The sequence below is a fragment of the Gossypium arboreum genome, chromosome 5, assembly GCF_025698485.1.
Source record: "Gossypium arboreum isolate Shixiya-1 chromosome 5, ASM2569848v2, whole genome shotgun sequence".
NCBI lineage: Eukaryota > Viridiplantae > Streptophyta > Magnoliopsida > Malvales > Malvaceae > Gossypium > Gossypium arboreum.
Window position 1 is genome coordinate 76720818 of NC_069074.1, and position 23693 is coordinate 76744510.

Sequence of the window (23693 nt, forward strand, 5' to 3'; positions counted from 1 at the left end):
AAAAGTATTTTCCCAAATTTTCTTTCTATGCATTCTTAGTTTAGTAATTAGTTTAGATAACCAAACCTCTTAATTTTTAGGCTAGATAATAAAAAGAAAGTAAATACTAGTACTCGTGGCTCCTTTGGGTTTGACAATCCGGTCTTGCTGAACTATACTACTGTTCGATAGGTACACTTGCCTTAATCATGATAATAAGTTAGTCTCAAGAATGATTCATTCATAAATCTTTAAAAACCTGTCGTGAATATCACGTATCAAGTTTTTGGAGCCATTGCCGGGGAATTAGGATATTAGGAGCACTCGATTTTTATTACTTTAGCCATTTTACTTTTATTGCAATTTAAATTTTTATTTTATTTTCTAATTCTTCATTTATTTTCTTCTAATAGGTTTTTCTAGTTTATGACCAGAAGAAACCCGTCAGGTTCACTACTTTTTGACGGTGAGATCGACCGCATAGTTCGCAGAAATAGAAGAGAAATAAGGCAAAGCCTAAGATACACAAAGGGAAAGCAAGAGGACGATACTCCAACCACAACCGAGGAGGTGGTTGAAAACCAAGAAAATCTACTACCTCCTGCGATTGCTTCTGATCCAGTAAATCAGAATCCTACTCCACGCACTATGTATGATTATGCTAAACCTAATTTAATAGGAACTAAGTCAAGTATAGTTAGACCTGCTATTGCTGTAAATAATTTTGAATTGAAACCTAACACAATTCAAATGGTACAACAGTTTGTTCAGTTTGATGGTTTGCAGGACGAAGATCCCAACGCTCACTTGGAAAATTTCATAGAGTTTTGCGACAATTTTAAAATCAATGGCGTTTCTGATGATGCCATTTGCCTTCGGTTGTTTCCCTTTTCTTTTAGGAATAAGGCTAAACAATGGTTGAACTAGTCACCACGAGGGTCAATCACTACTTGGGAACAAATGACCGAAAAGTTTTTATTAAAATATTTTCCGCCGGCTAAAACAGCCAAATTACATAATGATATCTCATCTTTTGTGCAAATGGATTTAGAAACACTCTACGATGCATGGGAGAGACACAAGGACCTTTTGCGAATAGGCCCTCACCATGGGTTACCACTCTGGCTACAAGTTCAAATGCTTCACAAAGGCCTGAATCCTTCGACTCGACAGATGATTGACGCAGCCGCTAGTGGAACTATCAATAATAAGACACCTGAGGATGCTTATGAATTTATAGAAGAGATGTCACTAAATAATTATCAGTGGCAAGTCATGAGGACAAAACCAACAAAAATAGCCGGCGTTTTTAACATCGATTCTGTCACCATGCTCTCTAATTAGGTAGAACTTTTGAACAGAAAAATTGACGATTTTCTTGGTTCTTTACAGGTTCACCCAATAATGCAATGCGAAGCAAGTGGAGGTGGATCATGCAATTCAGAATACCTACCTTATGGCCACAACATGAAGAACGAGCAGTTAAATTATATGGGTAATAATCCTCAATCACAAAATAATCCTTATAGTAATACTTATAATGCAGGTTGGAGGAACCACCTAAATTTCTCATGGGGAGGCCAAGAGAATCAAAGACCATCACCTCTAGGCTTCCAACAACCACCCTACCAATAAGAGAAAAAGCCGAACCTTGAAAAGATGCTAACAAAATTCATCTCAGTGTTAGAAACTCATTTTTAGAATATCGAGACAGCACTTAAGAATCAACAAGCATTAATCCAAGGGCTCAAAACTCAGATAGGTCAACTCGCTAAATTGATATCTGAACGACCACAAGGTAGCCTACCGAGTAACACTAAATCTAACCCAAGGGAGCAAATCAATGCAATTACCATTCAATATGAGGAAGGTTTAGTTGCACCTGAACCAGAACTGAGGTAAGAAACTGTGGTAAGTGATGATAAGGGTAAGGTGGACCACAATGACTAGAACCGGTAAGTAAAGAGGACCAACCCCAATTGCCATACCCCAACGTGACAAGGAAAGACCGTACAGAAGAGCAGTTCGGTAAATTCCTTAAATTATTAAAAAGCTACATATTAACTTACTGTTTATAGAAGCTCTTTCGCAGATGCCCAACGCAGTCAAATTCTTAAGGGAGCTTCTAGCAAACAAACAAAAGCTGGATGAGGCGTCACATGTGGAGTTGGATGCAGTTTGCTGAGTCATTTTATAGAATAAGCTACCTAGCAAGTTGAAAGATCTAGGGATTTTTACAATTCCTTGTTTAATTTGTAGTTTAGATGTTCATAATGCATTGGCTGACTTAGGGGCAAGCATTAATGTTATGCCTTATAAAATGTTTAAAGAGCTAGGTCTTGGGAAACCCAAACAAACTAGGATGAGCATTCAATTGGCTGATAAAACATTAGATTTCCTAGGGGTATCATTGAAGATGTTCTTGTTAAGATCGATAAATTTATATACCCAGTAGACTTTGTTGTTCTAGACATGGAAGAGGATAGTAATGCACCTTTGATTTTAGGACGACCCTTTTTAGCGACTGCTAGAACCATAATTGATGTTAGCACAGGTGAACTCACACTTTGTGTGGGCGACGAAACAATCACCCTTCAAGCTCATAATTCGAGTAACACAATAAAAATTGCAGGTGGTTGTATAAATCATTTTATTAAAACTGATCATGTGGTGCAACCTACTTTGCAGGAAATAAGTTCGAAGAACCTACACGAGCCATGTTCAACAACATCAAAGGACCTATCTATGAAGAATGAAGGCTACAAATTGAGGAGTTAGATGAATGGCAGACACAAAAATCAAGAGCACCTGATAAACCGAAATAGAGCCAGGACGAGCTCAATGTCACACCAAATCAACTTAAGGTTGGAGACAAAGTACTACTAGATGAAGCAGACCCTCGCATTGCCACTTTTGAACCTAACGGAGTAATCCCTCTTACGGTACTCACTATTTTCCCATATGGCACAGTAGAGGTAAGTCATCCATCACAAGGCACTTTTAAGGTAAATAGACATCGTCTCAAAATGTATAACGGTGAGAATTTCAAAGACAATAAAGAGGAGCTACGGCTCTACGAAGTTACCTAAATATACCCACAAGGTAAAGTTGAGCTTAGACTATAAAAAAGTGCTTCTCGAGAGGCACCCCGAGCACTAATGGTGTTAACTTCTTACAAAATTAACACAGGTGTGCGACACGACCGTGCCCATCGCCCGTGGTCGAGCCTCTCAAAATAACACAGGCGTGCGCCTATATACACGGGCGTGGGAGAAGTGAACGTAGATCGACATGGCCGTGCAACATGGTCGTGTACACCAATGCGCCCAATTTTGAAAACCACGAAACGCACGGGCTGAAATGAGAGCACACGGGCGTGCCCCACGACCGTGTACCCCAATTTCTCTATAAACACCTATTATTTATTTTATTTTTATCTCTATATTTTGAAATTACTTTTTATATCCTTTTAATACTATTTTATCTTGAGTTATTACAATTTTTATTTTCGGCTATTTCATTCCTAGTAATTATGCTTCATTATATTTCCTAAAGAGTTCCTGATTTTATCACAATCATAAATAGCTCTAAAGCTCATCATCAAATAGGAACTAAAAACTCCAAGGGCAAAGGACTTATGGATTAATGAATCTCTACTACCACCGGAGTATCCTCCACCCTCATCATTGCTTTGGCTGATTATTCTCAATAACTCCAATTCAAGGAGTTCATTCATCATTCAGGAAGTTTCACTTCTCTCTATCTTATGATTATATATTTATCTTTTTCAATATATCTATCTTTGTACATTGAGGGCAATGTACATCTTAAGTGTGGGGGAGTCTTTTATATCATCATTAGAAATCCCTAAATTTTGTCTTATTCTCACTTGAATCACGCATATCACTATTAGAATGAATTTTAATTAATTTATGATTTTTATTGATATGTCTTGAATTAAAACATAGGCATTTATGCATTGATTGTTTAAATTTTAAGACATTAGGGAATCAAGCATGATAAGTTGATTTTTGAAGAATTAAAAACTTTTAGGTTGTTTCCCTAAGTTTAGGTATTATCTTGAGTTGAAATTCACAAATTTAAACATCAAAAAGCCATAATTTTTGTGAAATCTTGAGCCTTTAGAGCATATTTTATTCCTTTCATGCTCACTTTTATTATGAGTGCGTCAGTATTGATTTGTTATTCTAGAAATTGCTTGATTATGCATGTCAAGACCACAACGTTTGATTTGATATCTCAAAATGATAAAGGCCCTTAGGTTTAACCCACTCACTCCATAAAAGCCTACCTTCATAATTAACCCTTAGTGAACCCCTTTGAGCCTAACAAGCCATTAATTGATTTACCCTCAATATTAACCCATAACCCATTATTATTGAAATCCCCTAATTTGATCCCTATTTTTGTCGAGATTTGATTTGAACTAATTGCTTAGCTATGTTTTGCTCTTCTATGTATTTGACTTGTTCTTAAAAAACAAATATACTTCAATACATATTAGTAGTAATTCGTCATTTTTAAGCTTGAGTGTTAATTCCATATTTTGAGAAGATGATAAGGGCATTGCTCGGTGAAAACAATGTCCTTTGTAAGTTTCGGATCTAGGATTGAAGCAAACACTTCCCTGCAATTAGAAACAAGACAAATGGACGTTCTAGGCTTAGAATGGTCTTAGGAACAAGAAAAGAAACAAAGCAAAAACAAAAATGAAAAAAAAAGAAAGGGCTAAAATTTCTGGTAGATTTGAAGCAAGGTTGAAGATGAATTCTTGAAGCTTCATTCAAGGTAGCCTTGAACATTCAAAGTTGGCAAAATTGATGTAGAATATTGCTGGAAATTTAGAAAAACATGGAACTCGAAAGAACTCGTACAATATGATGAACGAACCTGAGTCGAATTTGTTCTTCGTCAACGGACTTGGGCCCTCTAGATAGCAATCTAGGAACCCAAAGTATCAAGTAAAATTGACACATAAACACATTCTGATATGCCAAGAAAGTTCGATGAAAAATCAAAGTTTGAGAGAAAATCTCACAAAGATTATATTTCATTCAAAGTGTCGACCTTCTTACATTGTTTTTACACATATATATGGATAACAAGAGGTGTATGGCCGGATTTCCTTGTGTAGTTGAAAATAGAGGATTTAAAATTCAAATTTTAAACTCCTAATAACTCTTAAAATGGGCGGCATTGTATGGTAACCTTGTATTTGAAATTTGAAATTCAAACACAAACTACTTGATCTTATCCTTGAAGCCTTGTATTTGAAATTTGAAATTCAAACACAAACTAGATGATCTTATCCTTGAAGTTGACACCAAGTAAGAGAAAGGAAGGGCTGCTCCAATTCGGCCAATAGTGTACTCACTCACCCAAGCTGCCACGTGGATGTGTGAATGACCGGATGCCACTTGGGCTGCCACATGTGCACTGGTACACTCCCCGACTTGTAAATCATTATTCAGCTACTTCTGGACTTTCCAACTGAAGTTGAGTTAGTAGAGATGAAATTGAGCTGACAGAAACTGAACTGAGCTAGAACGAGCTGGCTACAAGTGGAGTGAGCTGACATGAGCTGGTGTAGTGTACTCTGAGCTAACTTGAGCTGAAGATGAGCTGCATATACACTCTTGAGCTAGTGTCCCTTCAAGTACTTAATCCAAAAGGCATAAACACTTATCAAAGTTTATGTAGACTTAATGTAACATAGTCTAATAAGTTGTAAACAAGTGCACACTTAGTTATTAACACCCAAACAACTTAGAAGCAATACAAACACTATCAAACCAATCCCAAAGCATACGTAGCATAATATATATAAACTTAAACACACAGAATGAATAGTTTAACCTAAATATGTCACATATCAGCATGCAACACATTATAAAGCCTATGTTCTAAGGCATAAACATGATTGAATGAATCTAGAATTGTAGCACAAGTAAGGAAAAGAACTTCCCTAAATTTCTTTGTCTTATAATGGTAATAGGTCCCAATGGTAAGATCTCCAGATCAGTTTCCTTGATTGGCATGGATGTGCTCACATCATCCCCCTTCTTGAAAAGGATTTGTCCTCAAATCTATAGAATCTTCATAAGGGGTTAAATTAGAAACATTAAATGAGGCACTCACATTATATTCTCCCGGCAAGTCTGTTGGCATTGCCATTCACTTTCTCCAACACCTGAAAAGGACCATCTCCCCGTGATAATAGCTTGGAGTCCCTTTGGGCTGGAAATCATTCCTTTCGAAAATGAACCCAAACCCAATCTCCAACATCAAAGGTGATTCGCTTTCTGCTCTTGTTTGCTTGCTTTTCGTATTACTGAGTCCTTCTTTCTAGGTTTTCCTTAACCTATTAATGCAACTTTTTCACATATTCTGCTTTCGCTTTACCGTCTCTATTCATCACCTGTTTCTGTGGCAAAGGTAACATATGTAGAGGAGTAGTAGGATTAAAACCATAAACAACCTCAAAAGGTGAGATCTTAGTAGCAGAATGTACAACATGGTTATAAGTAAATTCAATATGTGGCAAACAATCTTCCTAAGTTTTTATGTTCTTTTTAATGATGGAACGAAGTAAAGTAGATAAAACTCTGTTAACAACCTCAGTTTGTCCATCAGTCTGGGGATGACGAGTAGTAGAAAAAATAAGTTTTGTACCTAGTTTGCTCCAAAGAGTCCTCCAGAAAAGACTCAAAAACTTTACATCCTTGTTAGAAATAATTTACCTAGATATACCATGCAAACGCATAATATCTCTAAAGAACAAGTTAGCCACATTAACGGCATCGTCAGTCTTATAGCAGGCAATAAAATGTGCCATCTTCGAGAACCTATCAACCACAAGAAATATACTGTCTTTACCTGTCCTAGTTCGAGGCAATCCCAATACAAAGTCCATTGCAATATCAGTCCAAGGAGAATCAAGAATAGGTAAAGGTAAATACATACCATGTGGTGAAACCTTCGATTTGGCTTTCTTACATGTCACATAATGTTCACAGTACCGGTCAACGTCCCTACGTATCTTAGGCCAGAATAGATGCTCCTTCAATGTCTGTAACGTTTTGGTGACTCCAAAATGACCCATCAATCCACCTTCATGTGCTTCACGGATCAGTATATCACACATTCAACCCTGTGGAATGTATAACCTGCTTTCTTTGAAAAGATAACCATCATGCCTATAGAACTTTCCATCTATACCTTTCTCACAAGCATTATACTTATCTCTAAAATCAGGATCATTAAAGAATAACTCACGAATATATGAAAATCCAATCAAATGTGAATCAAGATAACTCAAAAGTGCATATCTGCTTGATAATGCATCAGCAACGACATTATCTTTTCCCTTTTTGTATCGAATGACATAAGGAAAAGATTCTAAGAATTTAACCCATTTAGCATGTCGTTTGTTCAATTTATGCTGACCTGTGATATATCGTAAAGACTCGTGGTCAGTGTGGATCGTAATCTCCTTAGGCAACAAATAATGCTGCCAAGTCTCCAAAGCCCGGATTAGTGCATACATTTCTTTGTCATAAACAAGATAATTTAACATTGCTCCGCTAAGTTTCTCACTAAAATATGCAACGAGCCTCATTTCCTGTGACAAAACAGCACCTATACCAACCCCAGAAGCATGACATTCAATTTCAAACAATTTATCAAAATCAGGTAATGCTGAAATAGGCGCTTTTGTTAAATAGTCCTTAATTTTCAGAAAGGCGTCCTCTTGTTCTTTACCCCATGAGAAGACTGAATTCTTCTTTATAATCCCAGTTAAGGGGGTGGTAATAGAACTAAAATGGGGAACAAACTGATGGTAGAAACTAGCTAAACCATGAAACGATCTAACTTGACTAATCGATGTCGGTCGTGGTCATTCTTGGATTGCCTTAACCTTCTCAGGGTCGACTTCAACACCCTGTGAACTAACAATATAACCAAGAAATGTAAGTTTGATAGTACAAAACACACATTTCTCCATATTTCCAAACAACTTTTCTTCTCACAAAGTATGCAGAACAACTCTCAAATGTTCTACATGATCCTGCAAAGTCTTGCTATAAATTAAAATGTCATCAAAGTATACAACACAAAACTTTCCAATAAAAGATCGCAGAACATGATTCATCAAATGCATAAAAGTACTAGGTGCATTAGTTAAACCGAAAGTCATCACCAACCATTCGTGCAAACCTAGCTTTGTCTTGAAGGCTGTCTTCCACTCGTCGCCTTCTCTCATGTGAATCTGATGATATCCACTCTTCAGATCAATTTTGGAGAAGATAGTCGTTCCGCATAACTTATCCAGCATGTCATCGAGTCAAGGGATAGGGTTTCGATACTTGATTGTAATTTGATTCACGGCTTGACAATCAACACACATCCTCCATGTTCCATCTTTCTTCGGTACCAACAACACTGGCACAACATATAGACTCAGACTCTCTCGAATGTAACCCTTGTCCAACAACTCAGAAATTTTCCGTTGAAGTTCCTTCGTCTCTTCAGGGTTACTTCTATATGCTTGTCTATTCAGAATCGTGGCACCTGGAATAAAGTCAATCTGGTGCTCAATACCACGAAGAGGGGGTAAGCCTTTAGGTGTTTCATCCGGAAACACATATTCAAATTCCTGCAAAAGGGATGAAATATAAGTAGGCAAATCACTAGGAATCTCAGACAATAAACAATGATTTTTAAACAACAAAATAAGAATAGATTGCTGAGAGGAAAGACATTTCCTGATTTCCTTGCTGCTTGTGTACACATTCATCTTTTTTTTCCCACGAACTTCCTCGATATTCTTTCGCAACCTTACTTGGTCTTCTTACACTTGACTCGGGGTCAAAGGTGCTAAGGTGATCTGCTTTCCTGCATGCATAAAAGAATATATGTTCGTAAAGCCGTCATGCGTCGTCTTCTTGTCAAATTTCCATGGATGACCTAATAGTAAATGGCTTGCAACCATCGAAACGACATTGCAGAGTACTTCATCCTTGTATTTTCTAATGGCAAAAGGCACTAAAACTTGCTTAGTCACTTTAATTTCTCCACCGTCATTCAGCCACTGTAATTTGTAAGGATTGGGATGTTTTGTCATCTTCAAACCTAACTTTTCAACCATCACAGAACTAGCAACGTTAGTGCAACTACCACCATCGATAATTAAAACACATACCTTATCATTGACAAGGCATCTCATATGAAAGATGTTTTCTCATTACTATTTTTTCGGTATTCAGACTCCTTTTGACAACAAGTGCTTCACCGGTGGCAAACGTCTGCACATTGTCATCATCTTCTTCAACAACCACTGGAGGGGTGTCATGCTCGTCTTCCTCAGACTCAGATTCAATCTCACCACTCTCTAACATTATCATGGTCATTTGATTAGGACATTGGCTAGCAACATGCCCTTGACCAAGGCACTTAAAGCACAGAATTTCTCTCGATCGTTCTTGTGCCACCACTGGTGGTTTGCCACGCCCATTATCAACAACGGGAGGCTTTGGTTTGCTGGATTCGCTTGGATCTCGAATCCATAGTGGCGGTTGTGGTGCTTGTTTCCTAGCATCGTTAGGAGTATACAATGGATTTGAAAAAGATTTAAATGGAGTATTATGTCAAGTAGAAGCTTTTCTAAGTTGTTGTCGCTCAATATTGATTTCCATATGCACCATGTCATCCAACTCGACATAATGCTGCAATTCAACAAAGTTAGCAATCTCAAAATTCAACCCTGTAAGAAAACGTGCCATAGTAGCCTCTCGATCCTCAACAATGTTGGCTCGCATCATGGACATTTCCATTTTCTTGTAGTAGTCTTCAACACTCCTACTCCTCTGTTTCAACGTCTGCAACTTCTGGAATAAGTCACGCTGATAATGAGAAGGAACAAATCTCCTTCGCATGATTTGTTTCATTCCATTCCACGTTCTCACTGGACCTTTACCGGTGCGTCTCTGACTGATTAACAATTGATCCCACCAGATCAAAGCGTAATCAGTGAATTCCATCGCAGCCAAATGAACCTTCTTCTGTTCTGAGTAATTTTAACACTCGAAAACATCCTCGATTTTGCTTTCCCGAGCGAGATAAGCATCAGGATCTATTTATCCCTGAAAAGATGGAATGGCAACTTTAATGTTAGACAAATTATCATCAAGTTACGCACGACCCCTCAGATTTTGTCTCGGAGGCTGATCAACTTCATTTTCCTCATGGTCCTCTTCATGGACAGATTGGGAACCACCCCCATCTAATCTATCCATTCGAGACTGTAAAGGCTCCAATTCTAGTCTTAAAAGACGCTGAAGTTCACCTGTAATGGCTTGCATTTGCAAGTTTAGTGGCTAGTCATTCGGATTGCTTTCATTCGAACCTGCCATTATAAACACTAGAAACAAACAGAAAGTAATAATATATATTAGTAAAATAACGAAAAGGACCTCACAACAACACACTCAACAAAATTCCTCACAGATCACTCTAGGGAAAGATCGCTCATTAATTGCACTCAACACTCGTGTTTCACTCGGGAGAATGCTTGAATGGCTCTTCTCACACGTTCAATTTGCCTTTTCCACTCGATATCTCATAATTCAGTTCTTTAAGGAACTAACTCGATCATTCAGACTTGTTAACTATGTCAAACTTACAAGATAAACAACAAGGATAAAGAAAACAAAGGGTTAAAATGAAAATAGGGCTGAAAGAAGAAAAAATGCAACAGAAAATTCACAACTTACTGCAAAGAAATGCTTACAATGATCCTGTCACCGAACAAACAAGAACAAGTTGTTTCGATTGTTTTCCAAGCATTTCATGGCATAATTGAACATCCTTCTTCATTTTCATGCACCAGCACAAGTTTCTTTTCTTTTTTTATTTTTTTCTTCTTTTTTTTTTAAATTTTTGAAACTGATTGTTTGTGTTTTGTTTATTTTTTGAACTTTTTTTTTGACTTTTATTTGTTTACTTGGTATTGTAGTGCAGGACGTGCTAAAATCCAACTTTTGCTCTGATTACCATATGATAAGGGCGTTGCTTAGTGAAAACAACGTTTCTTGTAAGTTACAGATTTAGGATTAAAGCAAACACTTCCCTACAATTATAAACAAGACAAATGGATGTTCTAGGCTTAAGACGGTCTTAGGAACAAGAAAAGAAACAAAGGAAAAACAAAAACGAAAAAAAAAAGGAAGGGCTAAAATTTTTGGCAGATTTGAAGCAAGGTTGAAGATGAATTCTTGAAGCTTCATTCATGGCAGCCTTGGACATTCAAAGATGGAAAAATTGATGTAGAATATTGCTAGAAATTTAGAAAAATGAGGAACTCGAAAGAGCTCATACAATAAGCTGAACGAACCCGAATCGAATCTGTTCTTCTTCAACGGACTTGGACCCTCTAGATAGAAATCTAGGAACCCGAAGTATCAAGTAAAATTGACACACAAAAACAGTTTGATATGCCAAGAAAGTTCGGTGAAAAATCAAAGTTTGAGTGAAAATCTCACAAAGATTATATTTCATTCAAAGTGTCTACCTTCTTACATTGTTTTTACACATATATATGGATAACAAGAGGTGTATGGCCGAATTTCCTTGTGTGGATGAAAATAGAGGATTTAAAAATCAAATTTTAAACTCCTAATAACTTCTAATAACTCCTAAAATGGGCGGCATTGTATGGCAACCTTGTATTTGAAATTTAAAATTCAAACACAAACTACTTGATCTTATCCTTGAAGCCTTGTATTTGAAATTTGAAATTCAAACATAAACTACTTGATCTTATCCTTGAAATTGACGCCAAGTAAGAAAAAGGAAGGGCTGCTCCAATTTGGCCAATAATGTACTCACTCATCCAAGCTGCCACGCAGATGTGTGAATGGCCGGATGCCACTTGGGCTACCACATGTGCACTGGTACACTCCCCGACTTGTGAATCATTATTCAACTACTTCTGGACTTGCCAGCTGAAGTTGAGTAGTGGAGCTGAAATTGAGTTGACAAAAACTAAACAGAGCTAGAACAAACTAGCTACAGGTGGAGTGAGCTGACATGAGTTAGTGTAGAGTACTCTGAGCTAACTTGAGCTGAAGATGAGCTACATATACACTCTTGAGCTAGTGTCCCTTCGAGTACCTAATCCAAAAGGCATAAACACTTATCATAGTTTATATAGACTTAATGTAACATAGTCTAATAAGTTGTAAACAAGTGCACACTTATTTATTAACACCCAAACAACTTAGAAGCAATACAAACACTATCAAACCAATCCCAAAGCATACGTAGCATAATATATAAAAACATAAACACACAGAATGAATAGTATAACCTAAATATGTCATATATCAACATGCGACACATTATAAAGCTATGTTCTAAGGCATAAACATGATCGAATGAATCTGGAATTGTAGCACAAGTAAGGAAAAGAACTTCCCTGAATTTTTTTGCCTTAGAACGGGTAATAGGTCCCAATGGTAAGATCTCCAGATCAGTTTCCTTGATTAGCATAGATGTGCTCACATCAGAATAAGCTCACTTGTATTCAACTGATGACTAGTTATTTTTCTAGCTAGGTAATTTTTCAATTCAATCTCGATTCTAACCTTTTCCTTTAGCTTGTGACCACACCCCTTAACCAAAGCCATGTTACAACCTTCTAAAAGTTCTTTTTGATTGATGTATCAACTCAATATATAGTGGTGGAGATTTGACTTTCAAGCAAGCCTATGGTAATAACTTTTCATATTGACTAATGAGTGGTTTAATTGATGTCCTTAAACACCTTGAGTGATTTAAGTGAATCTTTAGTGAGGATGTTAAACTCTGTGATATTTTGATCAAAGGTAATCACTTAGATGTGGGGAGACACCTATGTTTTCATGATAAAATGCTCAACTTGGAATGTTTGAAACTTTGATGTACTTTTAGTTGAATTTTCAATGTATGAATACTTATGGATTATTTTGAGATATTATTGATAGGGATTATAAATTGAGAAGAATTAATTTTGATTGTGAGTTGAGGATTTTGTTTGAGGACAAGCAAACGTTTAAGTGTGGGGGTATTTGATAAACCGTAATCTATAAATATTTTTATCCCATGCTTAGCACATTTACGGATGATTTCTCCTTAGATTTGGTGAATTTGATTCTCCTAATCCTTTAATTTCATGTTTTATACTTAGGTGAGCATAGGAGAGTAAAAAGAGCAAGAAACGGGCCGAAAATAGAGAAAATGGACCCACGTGGGAAATCAACATGGCCTGGACTTACTCACACGGGTGTTTCTGTGACAGCCCTAATTTGGCCCTAGTCGGAAAGTGGTTTCGGGATCACAAAACCGAGTCACAAAAATAATTAAATGTTATATTCTATGTTATTTATATGTGAAAGTGCATGTGTGAAAAATTCATGCTTTGATTTTGTCATTTGAGAGTAAAATTATGAAATAGGACCTATGTGAAAATTTCTGAAAATGCTATAGGCTAAATTGTAGTGGCCAAATAATTTGTAGTGCAAAATAGGAGGATTTGCATGTCAAACCCCCCATTTTTACATGTTGTGGCAGGACAAGGTGATGGGTATTAGATAAAATATGCATTTTAGCATTATAATAGCTATAATGGATGGTGGGCATGATAAGCTTTTGTGTAAAATTTTTTATTGAAGTTATGGCTTAGTTATGGCACAAATTAATATATCATTTATGTGTCATAAAATGTTGGGGAATAAGAATAACAAAAAAAAAAGATAGAAAGAACAAAGTTTTGTTCATTCTTGGTTCTTCATAGCCGAAAATAGGAGAGCAAGAGGGGGGAGATCTCTTGAATATTCGGTCACTTGGGGAAGAAAAATCCAAGGTAAGTTCATGGTACTTTGCTTCTATTTTGATGTTCATGGGTTCTTCTTGATTCTAACTTAACTCATGAAGCATATTTTGGTTTTTGGTTGTGTTGTGAGCATTTGATCATGAATTTAAAATGAAAGAAATGGTTGTTGTTTCGTGTTCTTATGATGAAAAATGGAAGATAGGTGAAGTTGAGCTAAAACAAATGAGCATGCATGTGCCTTAGATGCTAAGGGAAAAATCGGCTATCATGTTTGTGCTTTAAAATGATGAAATGGAGATTATGCTTAAGTAAAATCATAGATATGTGATGATTGATTGGTGATATACATGTTTAAATAACATGCATGCAAGGTTTGTGTGAAGGAGTGATTTGGTAATAAATCTGCTTGGGACAAAGAGCATAATGTGACTTTGGAAAATCACCATAAATTGTGGGAGATGAGATAGAAGCTGAATAAATAATGGGATTAAAGCTTAATGAGTCTAGTTTCTTATAAAAGAAACCATGTAAGAAAAGGAATTGCCGATAATAAGGTATTTGAAGTGATGTGGGATAGGGTCAGAATGACTTCTAGATCATCTGTTCTGTTTTTATAAAATCATTATAAATTGTACAAAAATGGTAATAAGATGAAATTTATATGCTTAGACTCCTTAATTAGTCTAGCTTCAAATGAAATAAACTAGAACATATTTTGAATTCTGTAAAATGATAAATTTGATTCGTAGTGAAGAGTGGTCAGATTAGTCAAACAGCGAAACAAGGGAAACTTTAAGAAAAATCTGGTATTGATTGGTCAAACCAAAAATTCTGAAAAATTTTATGGATAGAATATATATGAGTCTATGTTCATGGAAAATTAATGGAAATTGATTTGGAGTTTCGTAGCTCCAGTTATAAATGATTTAGTGATTGTTGCTCAGGAAGATAGCTTATAGTGAAATTATGATTATGTGGTAAACATTGACAAAAAATTGTTAATGAGTTGCTTATTGATTTCTTATAAGCTTATTATGATCTGTATGTGTGAAAGCCGAATATATATATATATATTATATATTCTGAAAGTGATGCTTGAATAGTCGAATAATGACTAGGTTTAAAATTGTTGAATTTAAGCTCAAGAGCATAGAGGGGCAAATTCGGATAAGGGAAAAGAGAAAGTAATCGAATAGTCATTGTAATCGTTCAAAGAACATTCAAGGTAAGTTCTTAAGTGTTTAAGCTTGATTCCTTTTTATATGCCTAAGAGTTAAATTAATATGGTAAAGGGAATGTAAATTTTATTTAGTTAATATGCCGAATATGTAATGATTTAAGGCTATAAGCCGATTATGGCTATTATGCCTAAGTTGAATTGGATTTGGAAATTTGATGCACTAAATGAGTGTTACAATGAGTAAACTATGCCGTATATGTGCTGGTGGAGATATCATGATTGTGATTATTGAATATCTAAAGGAAACCATGATGTGTATACAATTATTATATTTAGTCCGTTGTGGTAGCCAAAGGTGGCTTGGTACTAAAGTGATTAAATGTGAACTTCGATGAGGTAACTGCTAGTGATCGATGATATAATTTATGCATTATAATATATATTCAGGTTTCAAACCTAGCAGACGTAATGCCAGTGAAATGAGATCGGACTTAAAGGTCTAGCAGGCTTATGGCCGGTGATGAAATCAGGTTATTACCTAGCAGGCAAATTGCCGATAAACTATTAAAAGTGTGGTCCTATAAGACTATGGGCTAATGCGATATGTGGATTCGTTCTGTATACTAAATTATTCAGGTACGAACAACCTAATTAAGTACATGTAAATTAAATGAATTTGATGATTGATGTGAATCGAACGTATAAGAAATGGTTTCATGTTTATGTTCAACTATGAGACCTTGTGTTAAATCGACAATCGAATTTGTTCAAATACATTAAGTTGGTCAGGTATGCGATATGTACTTATGCATGTTAAATCGATTGGAATTGAATCACAAATGTGAATTGAGAAGCATAGGTAAAAATGCCTATATGTGAGTAAGGGTAAAACCATCGTAAATTATCGATAAGGATGGGCTATGTGCGGAACCATCTTATAATTGCTAATTTGAAAGGTTGTGTACGAATCAGTGAGCAATATGTACATATTAGATGAATTGTGACCTTTTGGTTCTACCTGAATTAAGTCGTGCGATAAATAATTTATGTATATGACTTATAGTCGAATGGTCAGTATGGGTTAAGTTTGAATAGTGAAATGGATATGTGATATTTACGTATGACTTTTGAACCGAAATGTAAATGATGGTGTTCATAAGGAGATTATATCCGAATGTAGCAAATGACTACTACTGTGATATGTTGAATGAGAGGTATTAAAATATGATTAAATATGCATGATATTTGATGTATATCCGGGTTAAATCCCAGAGCTTCGTCTTTGGTAATATATCCTGGTTAAATCCGCAGCTTCGTCTGGTAATATATCCGGTTAAATCCAAGAGCTTCATGCGTATTATATCCGGTTAAATCCCGCAGCTTCGTCTTTGGTATTATATCCGGTTAAATCCATAAGCTTCGTGTTGGTAATATATCCGGTTAAATCCCGCAGCTTCGTCTGGTATTATATCCGGTTAAATCCTTGAGCCTAGTGCTAGTATTATATTCGGGCCTTTGAGCCTAGCAGGCTGTAATGCCGGTGAAATGATATGTTATGTGAATTCGGTGTTCCTTGTAAGATAGAGATTTAGCCGAATGTTAAAGATGAAATGATAGTGTATTATATCATGCTTATATGGCCTAATGGCAAGTATAACATGTTGGTAAATATGTAATGTGCTTTTATAATCGAATGATAAGTTTGAAATGAATGTGAGTGAAATGTTATGCATAAGCTATCAAAAGCTAAGTGTGAAAATAAGATGAAAGAAAAGTGTTTGAGATGTATAATTATATACGTTCGAATGATGTTAGTACTTAATTGATATGAATATGTTATATGGAACTTGTTGATTTGATTATTTGGGCCCCGAGCCTAGCAAGCGAACTGCCGGTGATTTGAGAAAAATCTAAGACTAAGGTATCTCATATTAGATTGACAAATGAATACATTCAATACTTTAAGTGGGCCAAGTACACATTATGTACTCATATGTGAGTTTGATTTGCAGTGAATCATAAGTGTGCATTGTGATACATACGTGAATAAATGCTATAACTATATCTATGGTCATGATACACTGGGTTAGGGTGTGAAAGTATGTGAAAGTATTTGATTTAATTATGTTATACGAATTCAGATTAAGTGTGATAAGAATGCTGAACGTGCATTATGTGTTTGTGTGTATTCGGCCAGATGGCAATATACCTAGAATATGGCCTCTTAAGAAATTGAAAAAAACCGAAGTATAATTGCATTTATTTGTTTACATTGCTTAAGACTTACTAAGCTTATGAAAGCTTACTCCGTTGTTACATTCCTCTGTTTTATAGATTGTTGACTTCAGTTACCTGCTCGGGTTGGAGTTCGCCGAAGATATTATCACACTGTCGAGCTCATGCTATTGGTGTAAGTAAATCCTAGTATTTCGAGTCTATGGCATGTATAGGGTTTTAATGTTGAGTATGTGATATTATAATTTAGCCAAAGGTGTTGGATAGTGATGTTTTAGGCCTCGTAAGCCCATATATGGGACAAATTGCATATGAAAAGAAAAGTTTTAAATTGATTGAAATTTTTCGGCACAGTTTTTGTGTGATTAACTGAGTTTAAGTCGGGTAACACCTCGAACCCTATTCCGGTTAGGGATACGAGCGAGGGATGTTACAGTTTCACACGGCCGTGTCCATTTTGCAGGTTCGAAGCATGACTTACACGGGTGGACTACACGGCCGTGCCTATTCAACAGCCTTGACCACAGGCTGGAGTAATCGTACGCTGGCGTGTCCCTGCCGAGCCCAAGTTTAGTCTTATTCGGAAAAAGCTAGTTTTTAGGGTTCTTAGGCATTCAATAGCCTATTTAAGCACCTGAGGAGGCACTTAGATGGAGACGCAGAGTAGGAAGAAAAGAATTACTCAAGGAAGGCTGATTGATCCATCTCAGAAGTTGGATTCATCATCAAGACTGAAGATCTCCCTTCAAGTTCCTTCAGGAGTTTTGGGTTCTCTTATGTTTTGTTATCTTTATGCTTTTGAGAATTTTCCTTTTATAATCATGAACTAAACCCCTTAAATACCTAAGGGGAATGAAACCTAAGACAAATATTGTTATTATTATCTGAATTGTATGATAAATATTTGAATTGTTCTTAATTATGTTTTCTTAATTATGTTTTCTTAATTCTTTGTTTTAATATTCTAGGATATTGATTCAAGTTAATGCTCTTATTTAGGGGAGAAATAGACCCTGTCTAAGAGTAAAATTGTCATAATTGAGCAGAGTTGATTGCATGCCTAGAGATAGGGTGACAAGATTTTACCGAATTAGGGTGAAACCTAATAAGGGAATCCATAGATCGAGTTAATGCAATTCTAGAGCATTAATTAGAAAGAGATTTTAATCATTCAACCTAGGGTTAGACGTTTTTATTCTCGAGAGAGATAATAATATAACTTAGGGATTTCTATGGATCGTCAAATGAATAAATCGTCTGATTCAGAGTCAAATAACAAGTGAAGTCTAAGTGGATTTTTCCTTATGTATTGTCTTAATCAATCAAATTTTCCCAAAAGTATTTTTCCAAATTTTCTTTTTGTGTATTCTTAGTTTAGTAATTAGTTTAGATAACCAAACCTCTTAATTTTTAGGCTAGATAATAAAATGGAAGTAAATACTAGTACTCGTGGTTCCTTTGGGTTCAACAATCCGGTCTTGCTGAACTATACTACTATTCGATAGGTACACTTGCCTTAATCGTGATAATAAGTTAGTTTCAAGAACGATTCATGCATAAATCTTTAAAAACCTGTCGCGAATATCACGTATCACTCGACCATAGATCTCTCACCCTGAACTAGATTTATAAGCTTGTGTCGGTGAGTCTCTACGTAACTCCCCCCACATACTTACTTTGTAAAGCATTCTTAAAGTAGTCCCAATTAATCTATTCCAGCTGAGCACCTTACTTAATTGTCAGCAACAAGTGATAGGCTTCTTTTCGGAGCAAAGATACAACACCCCTTACTTTCTGAGCGGGAGTGCAGTTGATATTAGTCATAAATCGCTCAGTGGCCTCTAGCTAATACCCAACCATGGTAGGGAAAACTTAAATGACACCCTTGAATAACTCAGCACCGTTTGATCAGATTCGCTTAGTAACTAACCCTCGGGATAGTCTAGGATAGTGTGTTGTCCCTAGTTGTTAGGGTCTAGGACCCAGTCTCAACAGTAGAAGCATCAACTGTAACATCCTGATTTTTCAGATTTATTCGTGGTTTTCAATATTTGATAAAGACTTTAAATTATTGTATTTGGATGTGAAATTAATATTTTGAGTAAGTAAATGGGCTTATGGAAGGCCCATGAGTTGGCCAAAACCCAGTTGAATTTTTGGAATTTTAGACTTAGGAGTTAGGGGTTCTGGCTAAGTGGCCTTAAGTAGAGTTGTGGGTAAATCGCATCACAGAAAGAGCCTTGGTTAAGTGGCAAGGGTGACGCCACTAGGCTCCTAGAAAAGTGGCGTGTGGAGCTTTGGGAAGGCAAGGGATCGATTCCCTGTGTTGGCAAATGGATGCATTTATTTTTTTAGTGCAGGAGGGGTAAGTGTTGGAGTTCGTGGATTCTGCTAGAGGAGAGTTGGATCGGTTTAAATGCTTGGATTAAGGAGGGATAAGGGAGAGATTTAAGGATTTGGATGAGGCTAGGAGTTGGCGAATTATGGGAATTGAAGAGGAAAAATCGGCGGGGGTTATGAGGTTAGTATTTGGCACTTAGGGTATTGAGTGGTGCCGTTTTCTTCGCTTTTGCACCCAAGGGTTTTCCTTTTTCTCTATTCCTCCCTAGCGAAACTATCACCTATCTTGTTTTTCTTTCTTCATTCTTCTTCTCCAAAGCCGTCCATCAAACACCTTATCATCAAGACTTTGCCAAATCACCAAAAGCCAAATCTGTGATCATTGCTTGTGCCGCTTTTCCTCAAAGCCGTGTTCTCCCATGTTCTTTTGTTTTATTAATTTACAATTATCTTTTCTTAATCCTAGATACCGACAGCAATTCTACTTCAAGGTTATAGTTCCACATTATCATCTTCTTCACCACCCAAAAGCCGAAAGTACCACTGGTTTAGGGGCTTATAGCTGAAACTTCTTCAAACTCCAGGATTCGGGTTTTATCATTGTTCTAAGGATAAATCTGCACCGGATTGCGAGGAAATCAAGTAGGAGTAAGGGGTAAGTACTTATCATCTCAGATCTGTTCTTATTTTGCAAAGTTAAGAAAAGCCGAAATCCCTAAAATTAGGGAGGCTGTCGATTTGGGCATGTGGCTCTAAGGGTTTTTAACGGTTGTTTTCTTTCGGTGGTTAGTGCCTTCTTAAGTGTTGGATTAAAAGCGTGAATCATTGGAACAATCGGATTCGGAGCTAGCTATCGATTTTGGCAAAAAGGTAATGTTTCAAAGGCTTTTAGGGACATGGTTCGATCATGGGTGAGTAAGTTTTGGAATTTAGTGATTATAGTTTGTAAATAAGAACTGTGCTAATCAATTGTAGGACATCGGAAGAGATCTCAAGATAGCGATCGTCATGAATCGTGTGTACCAAACACCTTTTCTTAGTTCAATTCAAAAAGCGAAATGCCAAATTCCAGCATTTCATAAGCTTGTGAGTATGCGAATGCTCTCAAGACATAGAGTGATCATTAGATCTAGCACCGCAAAGGGTAAGTAAGTTTGTGTGACGTTTCAACGTACTTCGAAAAAAGGGCCTCGATGGGCCAAAATCGGGCCCAATGGGCTTACGGCCCAATATGGCCAAGAGGTGGGCAAAGTAGCTGTCGGTTAGATGGGAGAATCAAATTGCATAAGATTGTTAAGAATTACTGGAATAACGTGTGTAGTTGCGTAAGTCTGAAATTACCCCTAAAGAGCATAATTACCAAATACCCTAGGGTTTAAATTGGCTAAACCGCATGATTGATTAATCTGTATTTTACATGATATGCATTTATTAATATCTCTTGCATGGGATTGGGGTATTGATGGAGGAAGTACTGAATGTGGTTCATCCACGTCTCGGAGGCTTTGCCTCAATCGATCGATAATTGAGCTGACGTTCTTTTAATCTGTGTGAGTGTAGGTTGGGTGGGTTGAGATATTCCCACATGGAGTGTAGGGTGGTCTGGGGGGGACCTGTAGCGGTTGGTGGGTTGAGTAGTCTCCCAGATGGGTTTGCATGCATTATTACTCTGTTACTTATGTTACTGAACTGGGCCTAAGGGCCACACTGTTGTGTAAAAAGGGGCTAAGGCCTTGCTATCAGATTTTGAAAAGGGCTTGACCTCTTGTATCTTGTTATCTGAATAGGGCTTAGGCCCATGGGCTCGAGCTGATTTGGGCTTTGGATGGGCTTCAGATACACCGAGTTTTTCCCAAACTCACCCTTCCTCTTCCATCCTTGCAGTGAGCCCAGGTTGGTGGACTTGGTGTCAAGGGATTCAGAGTGGCCATGAAGATTGTTTGCCGATTTTAAATAAGTTTAGCCTTTAATTTGGATTATTTTTTTTATTTATGCTTAAAGTTGTAATAAGGCCGCTCTTTTTAATTAATTTTATTTTGGGGATTATTAAACTGGTTAGCATTAGGGTTCGTTTTATAAAAACTACTTGTTTTTAAAAGATCACGATGACGCACAAAGTTTCCGCAAAGTAACTGTTTTCCAAGAAAATAAATATTTTAAGCAAACGTTTTTCAACCTTAATCATTTTCTTAAGATGGACATAATCAAACGGTTTTCTCAAAATTATACAAGATGTTAGAGTGTGGCAATGGCAGTGTGCATGTCTAGGATTGGATCCGAAGGGAGCTTGGTACTTAAGCAGTCCGACGGACTCACCTCCTCTTCTTCCTAGATTCCTACTTGGTGCACAGCTTCTATTCACTTTAACCTACTTTTAAAAGTGTCTTTTACAAACACCAACTAAGATTTTCCAACTAAGTAATACGGAATGTTTTGAACGCTTCGATGTGGCGCCACAGATCCGGTCGTAACGTCTAAGCCGGGTTTGGGGTGTTACATCAACACTCTCACTGGTCTCAAGATTGAGCAAGCTATCCATAGATGATGACTCTGCTTGAGCTCCTCCTCAGCGTCCATGACTAACGTAGAAACTCATAATATCAGTTTATCTACAATATTAGAAGTGCACAGATCAATTTAGAGTCTTTATCACATTTTTCATGCTAGTTCATATTAAAATATTTAACAAGACAATAGCTTCAATTCTATATTATCTCAACTAATCACAATAATTGAACAAAAATACTTATAGGTTTAGTGTCGAAGACTCAGTCTTTTATAAAATTGATTTTGAAGATTACACATTTCAACAACATACACAAAATAGAAGCCCAAAACACAGCCCAAGTGTTGCAAACCTAGCTTTGGTACCACTAAATGTAACACCCCATGCCCAGCCTAGATGACAAGACCAAGTTTGGAGAGTCACATTGAACATTTCTCAAACATAACTTTCAAAACTTAACTTTTAAAATCTTCTAGAGTTTGTCACAAAGAATTTAAAAGAAAACATAACAAGTAGTTTGAGGTTTATTATCTTAAAAAGTTGAAAATACGTAAATTAACTATTAATACTAGTAATACTAAATGTCTTAAACAGCATGGCCGAGCTTCTGATCTGCCAACCTCCTCAAGACTATAGGTTACCTGTAATTTATTCAAAAACAATATGAATTAATACTATAATTGTAATAGCCCGTTTTTCGGTCAAATCAGAACAGTGGTTTTGGGACCACAAATCTGAGGTTAAAATATTATTTTATTAATTTATTAAAGTTTACAGCATGATGGAATTATTATGTGAAATTTTCGTAAATAAATTTTACTGTTCGGATGCTTAATTCGGTAAAAAGGACTAAATCGCTTAAATTGTAAAATACATGTTATATTAGTTAAAGTATTAAATAGCTATGGATCATTAAAATAAAAGTCCTTATGTTGTAATTAAACCATAATTAAGTTGAATGGACATTAATGGGCATAATATAATGAATTTTGGTGGTTTTTAATTAAGGGTATAATGGTAAATTGGTTATTAACATATAATAAATAAAACAAAGCCATGTATCATCTTTTATTTCTCCATCTTCAATTGATTCTAGGGCTTGAGAAGCCATTTCTATTCTTCTTTATTCGGCCATGTTAAATTTATGCAATTAGGTATATGTTGTGTTCTGTTTTTAATGATTTTTAGGTTTTTGATATCGTTGCTTCGTATTCTAGCTAGCCCGTACCTAGATTTTGAAATTTTTAAAGATTTTTCATGTTTCCATTGTTGAATGTTTGAGTAATTGGATGTTTGATGATGGATTTTGAATATTTGTTAATAGTTAAACTAGTTTTGTAAAGTAATTTTTGAAAAAAATACAAAATAGGGATTAAATTCTGAAAATATAAAATAAGGTGGTTAAAAGTGTGAAATAATGAAAGATATGGCTGCTAGGGGTCCCTATGAAAGTCGGCTAAGCATGGGTAGTACTAAATTGCATGAATTTGCAATTTTATGTGAAAACGACTAAATTGTAAATAATATGAAAGTATAGAGGCAAATGTGTAAAATTGCCAAAA

The 23693-nt window shown here is 36.2% G+C and overlaps 1 protein-coding gene and 1 non-coding gene across 2 annotated transcripts; both read right to left on the reverse strand.

Annotated features, from left to right (window-relative positions):
- Positions 1-988: 988 nt before the first annotated feature.
- On the reverse strand, positions 989-1094 carry LOC128293593 (small nucleolar RNA R71). Its single transcript, XR_008283774.1, has one exon. It is a non-coding gene; the product is annotated as a small nucleolar RNA R71 (small nucleolar RNA).
- Positions 1095-7144: 6050 nt separating this feature from the next.
- On the reverse strand, positions 7145-10361 carry LOC128292703 (uncharacterized). The gene is made up of 6 exons (XM_053027591.1): positions 10195-10361; positions 9715-9990; positions 9249-9591; positions 8387-8656; positions 8205-8284; positions 7145-7817 (listed from the first exon to the last, which is right to left on the reverse strand). The coding sequence occupies exons 1-6, from the start codon at positions 10359-10361 to the stop codon at positions 7145-7147; spliced, it is 1809 nt and encodes a 602-aa protein (XP_052883551.1).
- Positions 10362-23693: the final 13332 nt, after the last annotated feature.

What these genes read in the sequence shown, in the direction of transcription:
- LOC128292703 (XM_053027591.1), bottom strand. Translation starts at nt 10,361, where the DNA reads ATGCAAGCCATTACAGGTGAACTTCAGCGTCTTTTAAGACTAGAATTG. An exon ending in CAAAATCTGAGGGGTCGTGC is followed by an intron (nt 9,991 to 10,194) that starts GTAACTTGATGA and finishes ATTGTTAATCAG; the next exon opens with TCAGAGACGCACCGGTAAAG. An exon ending in GAATTGCAGCATTATGTCGA is followed by an intron (nt 9,592 to 9,714) that starts GTTGGATGACAT and finishes TAACGATGCTAG; the next exon opens with GAAACAAGCACCACAACCGC.